The 20,766-nt window shown below is 51.3% G+C and overlaps 1 protein-coding gene across 1 annotated transcript in view; it reads left to right on the forward strand.

The window, feature by feature from the left end:
- TEAD4 (TEA domain transcription factor 4) overlaps window positions 1–20,766 on the forward strand; it is a 69,686-nt gene that overhangs the window by 29,224 nt on the left and 19,696 nt on the right. Inside the window, exons 3-6 of the mRNA XM_054718389.1 lie at window positions 1,653–1,907; window positions 16,761–16,825; window positions 17,228–17,290; window positions 19,998–20,126. Of these exons, the coding sequence (XP_054574364.1) occupies window positions 1,653–1,907; window positions 16,761–16,825; window positions 17,228–17,290; window positions 19,998–20,126 (512 nt within the window). The remainder of the gene's footprint in view (window positions 1–1,652; window positions 1,908–16,760; window positions 16,826–17,227; window positions 17,291–19,997; window positions 20,127–20,766) is intronic.

A 20,766-nucleotide genomic window follows, 5' to 3' on the forward strand; every position in this document is an offset into this window, starting at 1 on the left:
CCCAACATGTGAGAATCCACCAGGGCCAAAAGCTTTCTTTAAAAACAGCCAGGCTTGGCTGGTGTCGCTAAGTGGTTAGAGTGTTAACTCATGCACTGAAGGGTCGAGGGTTTGATTCCCAGGCAAAGGCAAGTACCTGGGTTGCAGGTTCAGTCGTCTGGCCATGTCGGGGCACGTGCAGGAGGCAATCAGTTGATGTGTCTTTCTCATATCAATGTTTCTCTCTCTATCCTCCTCTCTCCCTCCCTCCCTTCCATTTTCTCTAAAAATCAATGGAAAAAAATATCCTCGGGGTGGGGATTAACCGAAAATAAAAAATAAAAACAGACAAAGCTGGGATGTCATAGAGAATGGTGAGCTGCATTTTATTTTACATACTTTTAAAAGTTTTAATTGTGGTAAGACACATAAAGTTTATCATATTAACCATTTTTAAGTGTATAGCTCAGTGGTGTTAAATGTATATTCACATTGTTGTGCAGTAGATCTCCAGAACGTTTTCATCTTGTAAGACTGAAACTCTATACTCATGAACACTAACTCTCCTCCTCTCCCCAGCCCCTGGCAACCACCCTGCTACTTTCTGTCTCTATGGATTTGACTACTCTGGATACTCCATATAAGTGGACTTGCATTTGTCTTTTTGTGGCTGACTTATTTCACTTAGCATGATGTCCTCAAGGTTCATCCATGTTGTGGCATGTGACAGAATTTTCAAGGCTGAATAATATCCCATTGTATGTATATGTCATATTTTGTTCATCCATTATCCATCTGTGGATACTTGGGATGCTTCCACCTCTTGGGTATTGTGAATAATGCTGCTATAAACATGAGTGTACAAATATCTCTTCAGGACCCTGCTTTCAATTCTTTTGGATATATATATATATATACCTAGAAGAGGGATTGCTGGATCTCATGATAGTTCTGTTTTTAATTTTTGAGGACTCTTCTGTATTGCCTCCCACAGGCTGTACCATTTTATATTCCTGTCAGCACACAGTGTTTGTTTTGTTTTTAAATATATTTTTATTGATTTCATAGAGAAAGGAAGAGGGAGAGAGAAAGAGAGAGAGAGAGAGAGAGAGAGAGAGAGAGAGAGAGAGAAACATCAATGATGCGAGAGAATTATTGATTGGTTGCCTCCTGCACCCACCTCCCTTCTCCCCACCGGGGATTGAGCCCGCAACACAGGCATGTACCCTCACCGGGAATCGAACTGTAACCTCCTGGTTCATAGGTCGACATTCAACCACTGAGCCACACCGGCTGGGCAGCACACAGTGTTTTTCATCCTTTTTGTCTGTTATTGATTTAATGCCAGACCAGCCTTGTCTCCTACTTCCCAGCCCTGTCTGGGCTCTTGGAGCTGCGATTAGAGAGTGCCCAGGTCATTGTGCTCATTTGACAGGTGGGAAGCTGAGGTCTACAGAGGGCAGATGACCTGCCCTGATCCTAGGCCTCTCATCCTCCTAGGCCTTTCATTTTACTCTGTCTCCTAGAATCTCTGGCCTTTTCCCTCCAAGTTCCTGTGCAGTGAGTGGCCTGGCAAGGAAGAGCAACTGGTCGTGGGCTTGGCACTCCCTGGGTACCCCCGTCCCGTGGTCCACCTGGTTCTTCCACCAATGCTGTGGTTTCTGCCCAAACAGGTCCAACAGGCGCTCCTCCAAGCGGAGCCTTGGAGGGCAAGGCCGGCACCATTACCTCCAACGAGTGGAGCTCTCCTAACTCCCCTGAGGGGAGCAACGTCTCTGGGGGCAGTCAGGCATTGGACAAGCCCATCGACAATGATGCGGAGGGTGTTTGGAGCCCGGACATTGAGCAGAGCTTCCAGGAGGCCCTGGCCATCTACCCACCCTGTGGCCGGCGCAAGATCATCCTGTCGGATGAGGGCAAGATGTACGGTAAGGACCCTGTTGGGTGGGGCAGCAGGCCCCTGACCTCGTGGTCCAGCTCTGGAAATAGAATCTAGGCAAGGGGTGAGGCGCAGCAACCTTGGGGCTCCCTCCAAGTGAGGGAGGGGAATGATCTCTTGGGGCTTCTGACGGGTGGACACTGCTTTCTTCTGAGCTGGGTTCTCAAGGGGTGGGAGGGCACCTGAGGAGAAGCCTTTGAGTGTGTGAGGAGCTGGGGTAGTGGGAGACTTGGGAAAGGAGTTAAATACTGGAAACATCCCACAAGCCATCCCTCAGGCGTATGCCTGATCTCCCAGCTCCCCACCTTGGCTGTGAAGGGTGGTCACGGAGGTGGTTCCTGGACTCATTCCCTCCTTCATGAGCCGTCTGTGTTCCAGGTGTGGTGGGCAGATCTAGTCCCTGCTCCCAGTCTGGTGGGTGCGGCATGGCCACACATGTAGCTGACGACAAGGCAGGCGGAGTGGTTCAGGCGGGAGTCCAGCAGAGTGCTGCAGACCTTCCTCCGGAAAGGCCCTCCAGCTGGGAGGCATCTGGGAAGGCTCGGTCTTCCTGAGCGCCTGAGGATGCGGAACGCAGATATAGAGACTCTGTCCAGCAGCCACGTGGGATTGACTTTGGATGGAAGAACGGGTGTTTGGGAAAGTAAAACAACAACTGAGCAGCTGTTGGAAGGCCCAAGTGAGGCTTTCATTCCCATTGAAAGCCCCCGGACTCTCAGCTTGAAGCACTGGTCTTGAAGCACTGCAGCTGAGAGGGTCTCTGGAACTGGCCAAAGCCCCTGAGAACGGAGGGCTCCACCCTGGCTTCCAACAAGCTGGCTCTAGTCCAGGAGCCCACCCTGGGGGTTTCCACTCAAGTTCTCCCTCCTCAGCACAGATGCTTTGTCAGCTCGTGGGGCTGTGTTTGTCTCCTAGGGGTGCTATAAGAAATGACCACAAATGAGGTGGCTTAAAACAACGTTCAGGAGGCCAGACGCGTGAAATCCAGGTGTCCTTGGGCGGGTTCCTTTTGAGGGTCTGAGGGAGAATGTGCTCCAGGCCTCTATCCTGGCTTCTGGTGCTTGCTGGCAACCTTGCTGCTCCTTGGCTGTTAGCTGCATCGCTCCCACCTCTGACTCGGTTGTCACATGGATGTGCTCCTTCTGTGTATGTCTCTGTGTCTTCTCATGTTCTTATAAGGGCGCCAGTCCTTGGACCAGGCCCACCCTAATCCAGTATGACCTCATCTTCACTAATTACATCTGTGAAGACCCTATTTCCTAATAAGGTCACATTCTGAGGTTCTCGGTGGACAAGAATTTTGTGGGGACACTATTCAACTTAATCCAACTGACTAAACTCAGATCTGGTTGTTTACTGGCCCAGGGAGTCATGGAGCTCTCACAGCCCCTTCTCTATGCTCTCACCTTCCCTCCGAGGCCAAATTGAGGCCTTCTCTTTCTTTTGCTTGTTGGGAAGCTAGACTCTAGGTCCTCTCCTCAGTCACCAGTAAATGCTCATCTCTTCTTACCAGCCCATCATCATGGCTATGCTTGGTTCCTAGTCTTTCTTACTTTTGTGGGCACCCATGCCCTGGGTCAGCCCCCTGAACCACTCCCACTCTAACCATTTCCTTTTCTGATTGTTGCTTCAGACTTTTGGCCCCTGCGGGAGCTTCATGGAGCTGAGGGCTGATATGTATGGAGCACCTGTTGGGTGCCAGTTGTAGGATTGGGTGCTTTCCATAGGCCACCCCATGGAGCTGGTGAGAAACGGAGGCTCTGGGACCCTAGGCTCTTTCCACTCCTTTGGCGGAGAGTGGGATGGTATTGATCGTGAGTTGAGGTGAGAAGGGGTAAGGGGTGGGCGGGGGGGGGGGGCGTGTAGTTTAGCTGGAGAGCTGTCAGGGTCCCTGGTTGGAAAGCCATGACTTGTGCACAGGACTCTTCGCAGGATACGTCTTTGTGCTTTAAAGGGACAAATTGTTTGGCAAACAAGTGTGCAAGAAGCATTTAGCAAAGGGAGCAAGCAGCGGTTGCTTGCAGCTCTCTGGGAAGGCCCATGGAGATAGTGGAAGGTGGCAGGATCAGCCGACGCTTATTTGTTTGAGTGCTATGGTGCACCAGACTCTGGGTGCTGAGCTTTTTGTGTGCGTAGCAAAAAATATATAATATTTGCCTTTTTAACCATTAGTGTGCAGTCCAGTGGCATGAAGTACATTCCCATTGTTGTGCAACCATCACCACCACCTGCCTCCAGAACTTTATTATCATCCCCCCTGAGCCTCTGTACCCATTAAATATTAACTCCTCACTCACCCCTTCCCCCAGCCCTGGCAGCCCCTTTCTTCCTCTGTGGATATGACTGCTTTAGGGACCTCATATAGGAGGAATCATACAGTATTTGTCTTTTTGTGTCTGGCTTGCTTTACTTACTAACATTCCATTGTATGGATAGACCACGTTTTGTTTATCCGTTCATCTGTTGATGGATATTTGGGTGGATCTTAGTTTTATTTAGTCGTTATGGGCAGATACTTCTATTCTCACTTTACCTATAAAAGAATTGGGTTAAGAGACTTTACATTCAGTCGCCAGATGATGGTGACTGGGCCAGGGTTTAGTCAAGTCAAGTCCAAGTCTGTGGACTTCAGACAGGCCTTGGGTTGGAATTGTTTGGCAGGAGGAGAGCTGTTGAGACGGCGGTGGAGCAGGATGAAAAGGGTGTTTGGCAAACTGTCCTGGCCGTGTTGATGTCCCCTATGCAGAAAGACCAGGAGGCCACAGGGTGGGGGGATGGCACAGAGATTAACCTGAGAGGAGGAGAGAGCCCAGGAGCCTCGTGGTTACGCTGACAGGAGCACTCAGTGGCCTCTAATATCCGTTATCCCTTTAACGTTTTCAAGGGAAGAAGAATGCAGAGAGAAGGTCAGAGAGGCCAGAGTTTATCCCAGAGTCTCTCGGGTAGTAAGCGAGAGAGCCGGGGCTAGAACTCAGTTCTCCTGCCTCCTCAGATAGTGCTCCCCTATTGCCCTGAATGGCCTTTGTGAGCTGTACAGAGCCTCCCACCTGCTCCTGTCTTCTCCCCTGCCTAGCTTTCTGCTTAGCCCAGCCCCAGGTGGGTCAGGCTCTGGGCATGGGCTGGAGGCTGCTCGGCAGTGTTGCTGACTCACCCAGCACGCACAGCACCTGTCCTACGTGAGTACAGATCCTGCTGGAGTCCAGACGCGGGCTTATCCTCATCTCTTCTTACCTGGCATGAGGTCTGGGCCAAGGAAGGACTGCGCAGGGAGTTGGTGGAGGGGCTCTCGGCAGGGGCTCCCGTCCATCTGGGAGGTATATATAGCTCTGAGCTCAGGCCCAGTGTGTGGGGTGGACCCCAGGGAGGCAGAGGAAGAGGGCCAAGCTGACTCAGACACATCTCACTGAGGCTGCTCTCCTCTGTCTTCTCCTCTCCCTTCGGGGACCCACTCTTGCCATCCTCCTGTGCCCAAGCCCCTGAGAGCCCTGGTCTTTACACTCCCCCACATCTAGAGGCCACCTGCTGTTTTCCAGGTGGTGACCCAGTGGGGCACAGGGTGGGAGCTGAGAATAAGCAGTAGGAAGAAGGCTTGGCTGAAGGACAAACCGCCTCTCGAGTGCTCAGAGGAAGGTTCTAGACCTGCCGACTGAGGACAGGCGTAGGCCTGCTCTCAGCCCTGGTCCTGCACGCCCAGGGAAGCACGCTGTCGACGGCCAGGCAGACATGCAGATGCCATGCACAGCAGCAGGACAGATTAACGCCTGTTATTTCTGAGCCCAGCCTCCCACACTGTGGACCGGCTTCCAGGCCAGGGCTGCTAGCCCTCTCCTGTTCACGGCTGCTTCCATTTTTGCCCTGTCACTGTGTAACCTTTGCCCTGGCACTGACACACGCTGATCATTCTGACCGCCTTCAGCCAGGCCTTGGCCTCTGGCCCCATGGGCAGGTGTGGGAAGGTGAGCACGGGGCAACCTCTCTCCTCCATCTGCCCTCGCACCCTGCCTTTCCCTCTCCAACAGCTCTGCCCTGGCCCTGCTGTCTGGCTTTCTCCCTCCTGCTTGCCAGAGCCTGTGGCTGGCTCTGTCTTCTTCTGTGCATTCCTTTTTGCACTCCCATGCATCTTGCCCTCCTGGCAGTTGCTCTTAAATCTTTCTGCCTCTCTTCTCTCTCTGTATGTCTCTCTGCTTCTCTTCTCCTTGCTTTCTCCTCTGTCTGACCAGGTGCCTGTGGCCTAGACTGCCCATTCCTGTTAGCAGTCGGTCAGTTCTTAACACGTGCCCACCACTCTGAACCAGGCTGGGGCTGAGGTCTGTGGTCTAAACAGTTTCATGGTTTAAGGGGAGAGGCAGGAGAAACATCTTTGGAAAGTAAATTAATGACACTTACATTGCACACAGCCATTAAACCAAAGGGAATTTTAATGGAAGGCAGTGGCACTTGAGCTGGTAGAGGAGGGAGGTGTGTGCTCAGTCAGAAGGGAATGAGCATTGGCCCAGAGGCGGGACTTTGCATGGTGATTTTGGGAGAGCTGGACAAAGCACTGTGATAACGGACTACCAGAGCTGAAGGGAGTCCTCATTTTGGATTGTTACACAGCTAATGAGAGATGGAGTAGGGACTGGACCCAATTGGGGCTCTTGTCATTGAGATGATAAGACACGGGTCCAGGGAGCCACAGACGAGCTTCTCCCCTACCCACCTCCTGGCCACGTTGCTTGAATCCTTCCATGCCCTTTGCTTGGTCACCCTCGGTTTCCAACTCCTTCCATGCTCTCCTTTCTGGCTTAGAACCCGGACCTGTGCTTCTGGAGGCCTGATGATGTGAGCTGAGCTTTCAATTCGCTCTCTGTTCCAGTAGCCAGTGTGACCGTGGGCAGGGTGTTCTCAGCATCGTTTCCTCATTTGTAAAATGGGGATGATAATGATACTACCTTTTGGGGGCTATGCTTATTTATTTTATTGTGGGGAAAATATACGTTACATAAATGTCACCATTTTAATCATTTTTAAGTTCAGTGACATTAAATACATTTACATTGTTGAGCTGCCATCAGCACCATCTGTCTCCAGAACTTTTTCATGCTCCCCAACAGAAACTCCACACCTAATTAAACACTAAATCCCTATTCTCTTCTCCTACAGCCTGGTAACTTCTTCTCTCTTTTTAAAATATATTTTTATTGATTTCAGAGAGGAAGGGAGAGGGAGAGAGAGATAGAAACATCAGTGAAGAGACATGTTTGATCAGCTGCCTCCTGCACGCCCCCTACTGGGGATCAAACCCAGGACCGTTTGGTCCGCAGGCTGATGCTCAATCCACTGAGCCAAACCGGCTAGGGCATCCTGGTAACTTCTATTCGATTTTCTGTTTATGAATTTGACTATTCTAGGTACTTTATAGACGTAGAATTGTGCAGTATTTGTCCTTTTGTGTTGGGCTTATTTCACTTAGCACAGTATCTTCAAGGTTCATCTGTGTTGTAGCATGTGTCTATTCTTTATTATATCCTCTGTTGTAAGGATATACCACATTTTGCTCATCCATTTATCTGTTGATGGACACTTGGGTGTTTCTACCTTTTGGCTGTTGTAAATACCGTTGCAATGAACATAGGTGTACAGGTATCTGAGTTTCTGCATTCAGTTCTTTGGGTATATACCTAGAGGTGGAATTGCTGGATCATGTGCTAATTCTTTAATTTTTTGAGGAACTGCCACACTATCTTCCACGGCGGCTGCACCATTTTACATTCTACCAACAATGCACAAGGGTTCCAATTTCTTCACATCCTTGTCAACACTTACTATTTTCCATTTTTTTAAATAGTCATCCTTTGGGTGTGAAGTGGCGCCTCATGGTTTTGATTTGCACTTCCCTAATGATTAGTGATGTTGAGGTTCTTCTCACATGTTTATTGGAAGAAGACACTACCTTTTGGTGTCGTTCCTGGGATGAGAGCACATAGGAAGTGCCCAGTGAACGGTACGTGGGTATAGAGCTGACGGGTACATGTCTGCCCTCGGGAGCTCACATGTGACTGAGGGAGTCAGACAAGAGCTCAGTGACTTTGGACGAGTACTGTGAGAACGGTGCAGGCCTCATGCACCAGGGCTTGGAGGCCAGAGTGGGCACACCCACTTGGGTGGGAATCAAGGAAGTTTCTTGGGCCGGTGGCCTTGAAGCCTGGGTAAGGGTTCACCAGAAACCTCAGCGCCCTCCAGGGACAATGGTGGTACTAGCTCAGATGTCAGGCCTAGTCACTGCCTTCTCAGGCTTCAGGCACAAGTTTCTCCACAAATAGCCTCCTCCTCCTGCAGGTGTTTATGGCTTCAGCTGATCCCTGCACAGAGGGATGGGCTGGTTGTGGAGGAAGGGCCAGCCTCCTCCCGTCCTAGTCTGCAGTCTTTGGTGGTGAGGCTCCTGCCCTCAAGTTCTCAGCCTGTTCCAGTTTTGAAGACTAATAACATCAGTTATAACAGGACCTTATTAACTATCTATACTAATAAATGGGTAATATGCTAATTAGACTGGGAGACCTTCTAGGAGACCTTCCAGACGTTCTTCTGGACAAAGCCATAGTGGCGGGGCCGAGGTAGAGGCAGTTAGAGGCCAAGAGGGGACGGCAGTTGTGGGTGATCAGGCTGGTGAGGAGTGGGGCCGTTGGGGGTAAGCAGACCAGCAGGAGGACCAGTTGGGGGTGAGCAGGCCAGTGGGGAGGGAAGGTGGGGGCGAGCAGGCCATCAGGGGGGCAGTTGGGGGCTAGCAGGCTGGCAGGCAGAGTGGTTAGGGGCAATCAGGCAGGCAGGCAGGCAGGTGAGCGGTTAGGAGCCAGCAGTCCCGGATTGCGAGAGGGATGTCCGACTGCTGGTTTAGGCCCAATCCCTGTAAACTGGCAGTAGGACATCCTTCGAGGGGTCCCAGATTGGAGAGGGTGCAGGCTGGGCTGAGGGACAACCCTCGTCCCCCCCCCTCCCCCCCCCCCCCGTGCACGAATTTCGTGCACTGGGCCACTAGTATGAATAATAATAGCTTTCTTTACTGACCTTCTGCCAAGTGGTCAGTAAAGAAAGCTATTACTTACTTTATGCCATTTACTATGTGGCAAGGGAGGGCTGATGTAGAAAGGGAGTCAGTACAGAGGAAATGAGATACAGAAATGACTGAGACAGGATCTTGCAGGTGGGATAGCAATTTTAGTGGTAATATATGGCTGAGGAAAAGCCTGGGGTGGTTGACAGGGTGTGTGGGGAAGTTAGGAAAAGGTGGTGGTGACCTGTGGATCCTACATTGGGAATGCCCTACCGTCAGCCTGTGAGGAGGCCAACGCTCCCTTCTGCATCGGCAGTCCTCACCCTGGTAGGGTGGGGCCGTGGATGTGAGCTGGGGATTGTTGGACACATGTCCTCTGACAGATGGGCCAGAGTCTGGTGGGTGTCCTTCCTTAGCCCCACCCAGGTCTTCTCTGGGGTTGGCCAAAGCCACCTGCCACATTGCAATGCCCAGCTGCCCAACTGGCCTCCACCAAGGTCCAGGCTGGCCTCCTGCTGCCCCAGCATGTGCTCTCACCCACCAGGGGGAGAAGGCCTGGGGTCTTACACCTAGTGGCAGAGCTGGGTCAGGATACAGGTGTCTTTCCCTCCCACTGACTCCTGGATTTTCTACTAGTTTCTGACTGTCCTTGCTCTTCCTTGGCTGTCCTCACTGTGGTTTCAGGGCTCTACCTCAGGGTACATGCTCCCTACTTCTCTCTGCCTCTACCCCTGACTCTGTGGGATTCTTGATGTCTACATTATTCAGAGCCCATTGGCTTCCATCAGCTCTGGGTACCACACTCCATGAGAGAGTGACCATAGGTGGGCAGGCTCTTGGGCCTGGGTCAGGGCGAGGGGCAGTCAGACATCACCAAGAATTGACTTCATGCAGAGACCCAGGGAACTGGGGCTCAGTACAGAGAGGAGGAACAGAACGGTGTCTTGCAGAGAAAGCTGGGCATCCATAGGAAAGAGCAGTCATAATGGAATAATTGTGAAGTCTTAGACATGGATATTTTGTGGCCCCTGAGACCCTAAGAAACTGTGACATTGAATAAATCACATTCTCTCTATGGGCTTCAGTTTCTTCCTTAGGCTAGACAGACCGTCTGGGGTCACCTGGTCCAGCCCCTGCTTCTGCGAGAGATAGACCTCGATCCCATGTTAAATAGAAGTAATGCTGAGCAGTAGTTAAGAGATAGACTCTGGAACCAGGCTGCATGGGTTTGAATCTCAAACACATGCTGGTCTGTGACCTTGAACAAGTTCTGCGCCTCAGTTTCCCTGTCTGTAAAGGGAAGGTGACAGCCCCAGCTGCATAAAGCTATTGTAAAGATTGAAAGGGCAAGTGCAAATAAAGCTGTTAGAGTATGCATTCTTTGTTTGCACACGTACCTGGCACATGGAAGTGCTCAATACGTGTTCATCATTGTTACTATTATTACAAGGGTGAAAGCAACTAAGCCTGGATTAGATGTCAGCTGGCCTGGAGGCAGTAGAATGGCTGGGTTGACCTCTGGAGGAACTCTGATTGCAGGAAGGAAGCTGTTCGGTCCCTCTTGGCTCAGTATACCCACAGAAACCCAGCACTTCAATCCCACCCAAGAGGGAATTCTCAACTGCTAGCATTACTTCCAACAAGCAGCGTGAGACTGGATGGAAGTGGTCTGAGATGAGCCTGCAAGGGAGCGGAGAGTGCAGCTCCAGAGAAAGGGAGGGAAGAAACACAATCGGAAACATTTACAGCCAGCTTAGCCAGACTTAGACCCCTGGGGTTTGGCTCCTTGGCCCCACTGCTGACCTCTTACCCAGGGTCAAGGTGGCCTGTCTGGTCGTAGAGCTCCTGAATGCTGCTCAGAGGTCAGAGGTAGTTGTGGGGTTGAGTGGGACTCGGTCTTCATGTTCTGGGGCTCCTTGTACAGGAGGCGGGTCATCTGGGATGTCTGGAGGAAGGGTCTCAGCCCCTGTGAAGGGCATGGGCATGCACATGGGCTGCTGCAGAGGAGACACTCTGGGGGGCCAGGAGTTCCCAGTCACTGAGCATCTTCTCTGTGCCACTTGCAGTGGCTGATCCAGGACTCACACCCAGGCAGGCAGTCCTAGACCTGCTGGTGGATGGTCTGGGTGAGATTTTTTGACCTGTTTCCTCTTCTAGCAAACAGATATAATTGCCTGCCTTTTTGTAGGGAGGGAGGTGGGTTTTCTATGAAGTTAAATGAGGCTCATGCTTGCATGGGCCCCTTCCAAATCCCTAAACTACTTTTAATTTGTAAAGTAGTTTTATTGACGTATAGTCACTGTACACTAAACTATACATATTTGAAGTGGACAGTTTGATAAGTTTTCATGGATGAATACACCTGTGAAGCCATCAGCACCATCAAGAGAGTGAACATCTCCATCTTAACCTAAAATGATCTTAACTTAATTTTGTATTTGTATTTTAAGTTCTTTTTCTCAAAGAGAGCCTTCCAATTTTTAGATGCTTTAGGCCCCACCAAAATCTGGATTTGCTCCTGTATAGAGAGACTCAGCTGAGACCAGGGTAAGAAAGCACTTTGAAAGTTCTGTCTGGCTAATCAGAAGTACAATGGAACCTCAGCTCTCAAACTTCATTCATTCCAGAAGGCTGTTCAAGAAGTGACTTGTTTGAAAACCAAATCATTTTTTCCCATCCTATATAATAAAGATGTAATATGCAAATGGTCGTTACACTGTGAAATGTAACGACCGACTGCGTAATGACCGGATCACGGATCAGCAGGAGGGTGGGGCAGCGAGCTACAAGCAGGCAGTGGAGAGCTACAGGAGGGGGCAGGGCAGCAAGCTATGAGGGGGGTGCCAGGGGTGGAGGGAGCTATAGGAGGGCGGGGCAACGGGCAGAGAGCTACAGGAGGGCGGCAGCAAGTTACTGGCTACAAGTGGGCAGCGGAGCGCTACAGGAGGGGCAGGGCAGCAAGCTATGAGGGGGATGCGGGGAGCTACTGGAGGGCGGGGCAGTGGGAGGAGAGCTACTGGAGGGCGGCAGTGAGCTGCTGGCGAGCTACTGGCGCACGGATTCGTGCGCAGGGCTGCTAGTTAGAAATAATGTAAATTATTCTGTTCCAGACCCCCAAATGATTCCCTGTTTTAACCTTTCTTATATACAATATACGTGTAATGTACTGTTAAATCTGTAAATAAACACTTCTTAAATTTATTGAATCACCCCCTATTAGCCTTAAAGGAATCACGTTCAGCACTCTATCCAGGGGTGTCAGCATGCAGCATCTTTGCTTGCTCATATATCACTGTCTCTGAAATGCTGTCACTGGCTAACTGCTTCCCCTTTATCCAAATCAACAACAGTTTTCCTACCTCTTCAATTGCCTGTGATCATTGTTTCTTTCACACACTTAGCAACATTAGCACTCTTGATGGCCTCATTATGTTTAAAAATTGTGCTAATAGTTGATTTCCCCAGCAACTAAAGCATTCTCTGCTTTGTTTGTTGCCTGAGAGATGCTTTTTGTCATATAAGACATTAGAGAAATGAGGTTTGACTATAAAGAGTTATTTCATTTATTTAACTCGCACCTTTCCCTTAGAAGCTAAAGCACTTTATGGGACATCTAACCAACATCCCATCATCCTTCTCTTGTCATTCGTTTAACAAATATTTATTGGGAGCCTACTATTTGCAGGCAGTTTCTAGGTGTAGAGCAAGCATGCCAAACTCAAAGGCGAACACGGGCCAAATAAACAAGGTTTAAGTTTAGGTGGACCACAAAAAAAAAAGAAAAGCTTCAATTTTCATAGAAACGTAGGTTTATTTCAATAGAGACATGCTGAATACAAAGGGCTGAAATACATGAGTAATCGTTAACATAAAATAATAGAACATTTTAATAAAAATTAATATTTTTTCTTGAACATTAACTTACTAGACACTGAATAACTGCACCAATTAATAAGCATAATACAAATAAACTTATTTTTCTTGTTCTCCGAAAGCGAAATATTTCCTATTGCGCACACCAAACAAGTCAGTACAAGACTAATGACGTGGCAATTGGCTGCTAAGATATTCACTGCTGGTATTAGTGGAGAGAAATGGTGCGCCTGCGCGTAAGGGAAATGAATGCAACACGATTATAGTAATCAGTCATGAGCAAACGTTGTAGTTCGTTATTAATAATCATGTATAACAGGATATTGTAAAAATTAAGTTACGAAATTTTTATTAAAATGTTTCTTACATGATATTGGCTGGGCCACAAAAATATTCGTTGTGGGCCACGAGTTGGACATGGTTGGTGTAAAGTATAAGTAAGTAAATAAACAGACAAAAATCCCCGTTCTGGGAGTGTGCCGCGCTCACCACGGCCATGGGTGAACCTGAGGGCAGGGGCGGTGAAGGATTAGAAAGGAGACGAGAGAAGAAAGCTGGGACTAGGTGGGATGCTGCCATCTCTGATGGAGAGACAGCGCCACAGCCTGCAAGTCGAGTCTTTATTTTATAGCCAGATTCCAAGAGGCAAAGTACGGGCGTGGTCAAGATGTTTACTGCGTTCTCATGGGTTTCGGGTTTCCAATCTACTCAATTGCATGCACCTGATCAAGCTTTGTTTGCTTGCTGCACCTCCCACAGCCTATATCACTTAGCCACGTGGGACCACAGGCCATAAGGTCAAGCTTACAACTATAGCCTTTGTCTATAATTGTGCTGGGACTTGCACGTGGCTTTGCCTTGAGAAGATCGTGCCCTCTCATTAGTCCCAGGCTTGAACCTGTCCAAACACTGTGGCCCCTCTCCACACTAGAAGCTTTCCTCCCATGGGAGTGGGGATGGACAGTGCTCTACATGAGTATATTGATCACGTGGTATGTTAGAAGGTGCTATGGAGATTAGTGAAACCTGGAGCATAAAGGGTGAGCAGGAGGTGATCTCAGCTTTCAGTGGGGTGTTCAGGGAAGATGTCCCCAAGACAGTGGCATCTGAGCAAAGAAGCCATCAAGGACATGTGGGTCTCTGGGACAGAGCACAGGATGCACAAAGGCCCTGAGGTGGGAGTGGGCCTGGCATGTTCCAGGAACAGCAAGGAGACCCGATGGTGGGTGGCATGAGATCAGAGAGGGGCTGAGCTGGGGACCAGGTGGACACATCCTGTGGGGGCTTCCAGGACATTGTAGGGGCTTAGACACTTTTAATCTGAGGGAGATGGGAGGCCCCTGGAGGGTGTTTGAGCCTCAGGATCCCTGGCTACTGTGTTGAGAATAGACTGGGATCAGAGAATTCAGGTAGAAGACTTTCATCACAGTCCATGCCAGAAAGTGGGCAGGAGGTGGGGGCGGGGTAGGGGGGTAGGGGTGCTGGACCATGCAGGATGAGGTATGAGAAGTGGCTGGATTCTAGATACAGTTATCTTCAGATAGAGCCATCCGGTTCACTAGTGGACTCATCTCTTCATTCATTCATTTGACAAATACGTGCCAGGTATTGGAGATGTAGACCTGAATGGAGATGTGGCTCCTTCCTTTGAGGTGTTGGGAATTTAACAGGAAAAGGTAGACGGAGAATTGATAAGCTGCTCCTGTGTACAAGGTGTGGGCTAGAGAAGCAGCCCTAGAACTATACCCCAGATCAGGGGTCCTCAAACTTTTTAAACAGGGGGGCCAGTTCACTGTCCCTCAGACCGTTGGAGGGCCGGACTATAGTTTTAAAGAAAACTATGAACAAATTCCTATACACACTGCACATATCTTATTTTGAAGTAAAAAAACAAAACGGCAAAAACACCCGCATGTGGCCCGCGGGCCGTAGTTTGAGGACGCCTGCCCCAGATGGTCTCCAAGCCCCTCCAAGCTAGTATCCCCTGCCTTCCCCATCCCTCCAGCTTCCCACCAACCCCAAGACTCCAGCTTGTTCTTCTCAACACCACACCCTTCAGCACTGCAACTAACCTCCCTACTCTCAGGAACCTTCTCTCTGCCTCACTCTTTTCTTTACCCCTGGACCGGTCTCTGAACTAGACTGCTTGCAGGGGCCTGGAGCATTTTACAGTCATTTTACAGAAAAGGAAACTGAGCTATAGAGAGCTCCATTAAACCTTTTGCACTCGGATGTCGAGTGTGGCTCGACACGGTTAGCATCGGTAGCAGCTCGAGAAAAAAGCAAGCGAGTGCAAAGGGTTAAGTCTGTAAAAATTTGGTTGGAAAATCTGGTGGGGAATCCTTTAAAGGGCCTGGATTTAAAGAGAGAAGGCAGTTGAAGGTTCATAGAGGAACCGACGTGTGGAGGTCCCATAGCTCATGTGTGGAGCTGCTGGGCTAGAGCCTGGCTCCCAGCGTCCAGTTCTATGACCCGTTTTCAGTCCCTCATGTGATGACTTAGCTCTCTTGCCAGTGAAAAAAAAAGCATTTCTAACTGCAGCAGGAATGCCTCTAGTGAGACATGGGGTGGGACGCTCACTGGACTGCCCAAGGAGCCTGTGGAATACCTTGCCCTGGAAAGCTTTGAGAAGAGACATCTTGCTGGATCTCGGTTTTAGGCACAGACCAGCCCACAGGGTGGTGTCCCCAGGGTCTGGTCCTTCCCTTCCCCCTCCCCCTGACACAGACAGACCAGTGCTTCCAGGCCAGCAAGTTCTTCTGGCAGACGAGACCTCCTGAGGGTGGCCTCTTAATTCAGCCTTGGCAGTGGGGAAAGGTCAGCTGGGGGGCCAGCGAGGCCTTGGCTGTGCTCTCTTTTTACAACCCAGGTGGCAGGTAGCCCACTCGTCCTGCCTCCCCCTGCACCAGCAGCTTCCTTACTCATAGCCACAGCCCTGCAGGCTCAGCGAGCCCAGCAGGTCAGAGCAGGCTGGCGGCTGGGCCTTCTGGCCCCAGAGTTGAAGCAAGGAAGCGACAGCTGCCGCTCAAACCCTTTCTCCCTCCCTCTCCCCAACCTGATGCCCTTCTTTATGGTCTAATCCTCCCAGTGGTCAAGGTCCAGCTGAACGCTCCCCTGACCACCCAGCCTGAACTGACCACTCGTTCTCCGAGCACCCTGCCTGGTGCCTGTCTGTAGCACGAGCTGGAGCTATTGTGTGGACACGTGTCTCTCCCCAGCTAGGTGTGAGCTCTTTGACCCAGGGACCCCTTTTCATAACCTCCTTTATGATAACAGGGCACTTTTCCTGGGTCTCTGGTATAGCATCAGCCTCTAGGATGTAGACCTGTTTTGACTGGTCTCCTCAGAGCCATGGAGTGGAAGTGTGGTTGGCCTGGGTTTGCTTATCTGGGTTAAGGGCCTCAGACCTCCTCTGGGGATAGTCAGTGTGTCAGCACTTATGTTCCCATGCTCCCTGCTTCACACAGACAGGGCGTCTTGTAAGGGCCTGTGCGTTTGTGGAGGTGGTAGGAACTGTGAGAGTTGCACAGGGCAAGGCCAAGGCCCAGGCACTTCCTTGCAGCCTCTCAAATGTGCAGAAGGCCCGGGAGAAGTGGGAGCAGAGAGGCAGCTGTCAGGCTGTCATGGGCAGAGGGGAGGAGGTGGCCACATGATAAGGAGGAAGCTCGGAGAGGGCGCCTCAAGCTGTGCATCCAGCAGGAGGCCCTGGCCCTGGCACCTCCTTGTCCTCAGGTGACCAGCCCACCAGCAAGGCCTCAGCTTCCTCTTGCTGCTGGGAGATCCCTGGGATCCAAGGATGGCAAGAGGGAATTCGCATAGTCCTCACCCCAGGTACCCACTCAAGGTGGGCAGAGGGTGCCGGAAGGGACCTCTCAGTTCCTCTCATTTGCCTGCCTTTTGTCCTTCTCCTCCCACTGATGGCTCTTTCATTCTCCACAGGTCGGAATGAGCTGATTGCTCGTTACATCAAGCTCCGGACCGGGAAGACCCGCACCAGGAAGCAGGTGGGCCCTGGGAGACGGGTATGGGTCCCCGGGCAGGCACCCCAGCACCAGCCTGCTCCCAAGGTGGGCCAGGTCCTCCTCAGGACTAAGTGTGGGCTCTCAGTGGGACGTCCCTGCTGCTATCCCTCGTTTTCCTGGGGAGTCAGCAGCCCCCTCCCCATCCTTCTTCAAGACAACAGAGAATAGAAAGCAAAGCACTGGAATTATTTATTGCCCAGCTGTGGATTACAGGACTGAGGCCCCTCATTGACTGACCCTTTCTTTCATTCATGCATGCATCCATTTACTCATTTAGTCCACAGAAGTGGATTGAGGCCCATGGAGGGCTGAGGGTCAGGGACCCAGGATGGGGAGCTAGGCTGTCTGGGAAGTAGGGTCAGGAGCCTTCTCTTCTCGCCATAGGTCTCCAGCCACATCCAGGTGCTGGCTCGTCGCAAAGCCCGTGAGATCCAGGCCAAGCTAAAGGTAAGGCCCACGGCAGTTGTGGGAGGAAGGACCTAGGGCACAGATGGGGCCGTTTCGGGAAGCTGGGGCTCTTTTTCCAGCAGGAAAAGGCTTCCCTTTGTGTTTAGGGGCTGGCTGCTTGTGTGTAGAGCCAACATGCTTCTTGGTATTGGGGAGAGTGGGATTCAGCCTATAACCTCTCCTATCCACACAAGGAGGGTCACTTGACCTTAGAGTCATGTGTGTGACTACCAGGCTCCACAGCATCCTGGGGCCACAGGTCAGTCTCCTGCTGAGCCCCCCTCCCCCCAGGGGCAGTGCCCTCACCAGATCACAGCAGAACACCCTCCAGACCCCACTCCTTGAAGCCTCCTAGAGCCCCCTGGCTAGTGCCATCAGCTGGCGCCTCCAGGGTGGTCAGGCATGGGAGGCATTGCTGTGGGTGGTTTGGATGCTGCTGTGGGAGCAGGTGGAATTCCTTCCCACGCCCTGCTCTCTGGGACTGGCAGTTCCTTCCCCTCCCTGGATCTGCCCCTCCTTGAGTGACAGGTGACTGTTCTGTGGAGGGCCAGCTGCTGGCAGCATTCCCCTCGGGGCGGCTCTGCTCCCCACAGGACTGGGGCCTCTCGGACCCTGGCCAGGGGGCCCTTTGGGAGGAAGCATTGCATGGAGGTGTTAAGTCTCTCCAGCCACTTGGTAAGAAGAGCTAATAACATTTGGGGGCATTAGACTAAGACCAGCAGTTTACAAACAATTTTTGTAAAGCAGTATAAATCCCTTCAGTTTTGTTGGGGTGATATTTGGGGTGATATTTGTTCCCCCAAACAAATATCACCCCAATTTGTTATTAAAGGAACTAACTACTCGGGTCAACGCTAGGTTGGTGAGGAACAGATCAGAGGCCAGAGACACCCTCCTTCTAGTCACCTCTCATGCCCATGGCTTGAACCCCAAAGTACCTCAGAACCCAGTTTAAAAGCCCTGGACTAGATGACCTTGAAGGTCCTGTGTGGCCCAGTAGTTCATGATCGGACTCTGGAGGTTCTGAATGAGTGGGTGGGGACGCCTAGGAAGCCACACCCTCGCGCTTCTAAGCTTTTTCCTCCTGCCATCAGCCCAGCTGTCCCCCACCCCCTCTGTCCCTGGACAGCTGGCTGGGCCTCAGCTGTTCATGCCTCCCTCTCAGGCTGGCACATGCCCCTCCAGGCCACCCTTCGGGTCCTGGAGCCCAGCTTGCCCCTCGTTTCCCCCTCTGGTCTGCCTCTGACTCACCGGGACCCTGGGCGGGGACCAGAGTTGGGAACAGACTTTCCAGTGTTCTGTTTAGAGTCACTGAGGGGAACTTTTAGTTCCATTGGGGCCTGGCTGTGCGGCTCACATTTGCTTAGAGGAATTGCACCTCTCCTTGTCCACAGACTCTAACTTGGGGCCTAGGGACAACCACTGGGCAGACATCAGGGAGCCACGAGCCCCTTAAATAATCTGCAGATTTTCACACTTCTGTGGAGAGTGGCCTGAGGATTTCATCATACTCTCCAAGGGGTTTCAGAGCAAGGTCAGGTAGAAATCCTCCGGGTTTCAGGCTTGGTCTGGCCTGACTCTGCCTTGTGCTGCATGAGCTTAGGTGAATCACTGCCGCTTCCTGAGCGCCAGCCAGTCTCCCCGTGTGTAAATGACAGGGTTAGGCACAGTAGTATCCAATAAGCATACCCTCAGGTGAGGGTAAAAAGCATTACTAGTACTGTTAGTATTATTAGCAGTGTCGTAAGTGCTTATCTAAGTGCTGTCGTAAGTGGTGTGGGGTGAGCAAGCCTGTGCAGGTGAATCCATTCTTCAGGTTGGACCCACGGAGGGCAGACAGCAGCGGTTATGGTACAGCCTGACCTGTAAAGGGCAGGGAGTGCTGGGGGCCCCACAGGGCAGGATTGAGACACGTGGGTCACAGGAGATTGTCCGTGCCTCCAAACAGCCCATGTGACCAGGGACGACCCCCTGCTCATTCAGGGGGGATCTGACAGAATTGTGTATCATCTGCCGTGAGCCAGGCTGCCCCAGCCACCAGTGGTGTGGGGATGAGCAGGAACTGAAAGGTTCCTGTTCGCAACTTGTGGTCGCCAGAGGGGAGGGGAGAGGGTGGAAAAGGTGAAGGGGAATAAGTAGTACAAACTTCCAGTTATAAAATAGATAAACCACGGGGATGTAATGTACAGCACAGGAATACAGTCAGTAATACTGTGATAACTTTGCATCATGACGGATGGTTACTAGACTTGGTGTGGAGATCATATTGTAAGGTATGTGTCAAGTCACTATTTTGTACATCTGAAATTAATATACTGTTGTATGCCACCTATACTTCAATAAAAAAATTGTTTTTTAGTCTGAAAAATAAGTAAATAAATAAAAGGTCCCTGTTCTCAGGTCCGTGGTAGTAAATGGAAATATATGTTCTAGCAAATGGTCTTCAGAGTCTCTTTAAGTGCTAGTCAAATAAGCAGGGCAAGTATTGTGCCTCGATGACAGATGAAGAAACTGATCTGAGAAACCACGTGACTTGCTCAGAGTCACAAAGCAAAGTAATAGCTTTGCAAGAACATAAGCCTGTTCCCTGGGGGCCTGCCTAGTCCAGGGCTCTGGCCACGGATAGTGGGACAGCTTCCCTGACCACAAGCCCTCCCTGCCTCGCCTCGCCGCTGCTGAGGCCCTCCCCTCCACTGTCTTCCCCCAGGATCAGGCAGCTAAGGACAAGGCCCTGCAGAGCATGGCTGCTATGTCGTCCGCCCAGATCATCTCCGCCACAGCCTTCCACAGTAAAATGGCCCTCGCCCGGGGCCCTGGCTGCCCAGCAGTCTCAGGGGTAAGTGGGGCTGCCTGGAGCCAGAGGCCAAACCAGCCTCTCCTTCTCGCTCCTCCCCCTTCTGCAGAGCCAGGGCACTGGCCAGACCAGACTTCTCTTGCTTGAGACCTCTCAGGCCAGGCGAGCCAGGGGGAAGGAGGGACCAAGGACCGAAGGGCCATGCTGGGTGGCAGCTCAGCTGGTATTGGAACTACCTTCCTGGGGGTATTGGCAGGAGCACAGCAGACCTTTCACAAGGGACAGAGTTGCCCCCATTAGCTGACCACCCAAGAAGCTCTACAGAGTTGACCTAATGGACAAAAGGGGAAGCCGAAGTCGTGGGGACGGGGGCTGAAGCCGGGGCTCTGGTGCAGCCCAGCGTGACTCTGAGTGGCCCTGCCACGTGGCCTGGTCCCCACTCTTCCCTCAGGTCCCCACTCCTTCTTCCAGCTGCAGGGCTGATGTCCATCAACAAACTCTTGTTTGAATTTTAAATGTTTTGACCTAAGAACTGGCCTCTCAGCCATGGCCAGGGGGCTCACACTTTCAGAAAGGTCCTGAAAGGCTCCTCCTTCCCAGGGCTGTGTCCTCACAGGGATTTCTCGGCTGTAGGGACTAAACGGGTCTTCAAGAGCCGCCCTAGAGGCAGTGACAGGCCCTG

The sequence above is a fragment of the Eptesicus fuscus genome, chromosome 7 (assembly GCF_027574615.1).
Source record: "Eptesicus fuscus isolate TK198812 chromosome 7, DD_ASM_mEF_20220401, whole genome shotgun sequence".
NCBI lineage: Eukaryota > Metazoa > Chordata > Mammalia > Chiroptera > Vespertilionidae > Eptesicus > Eptesicus fuscus.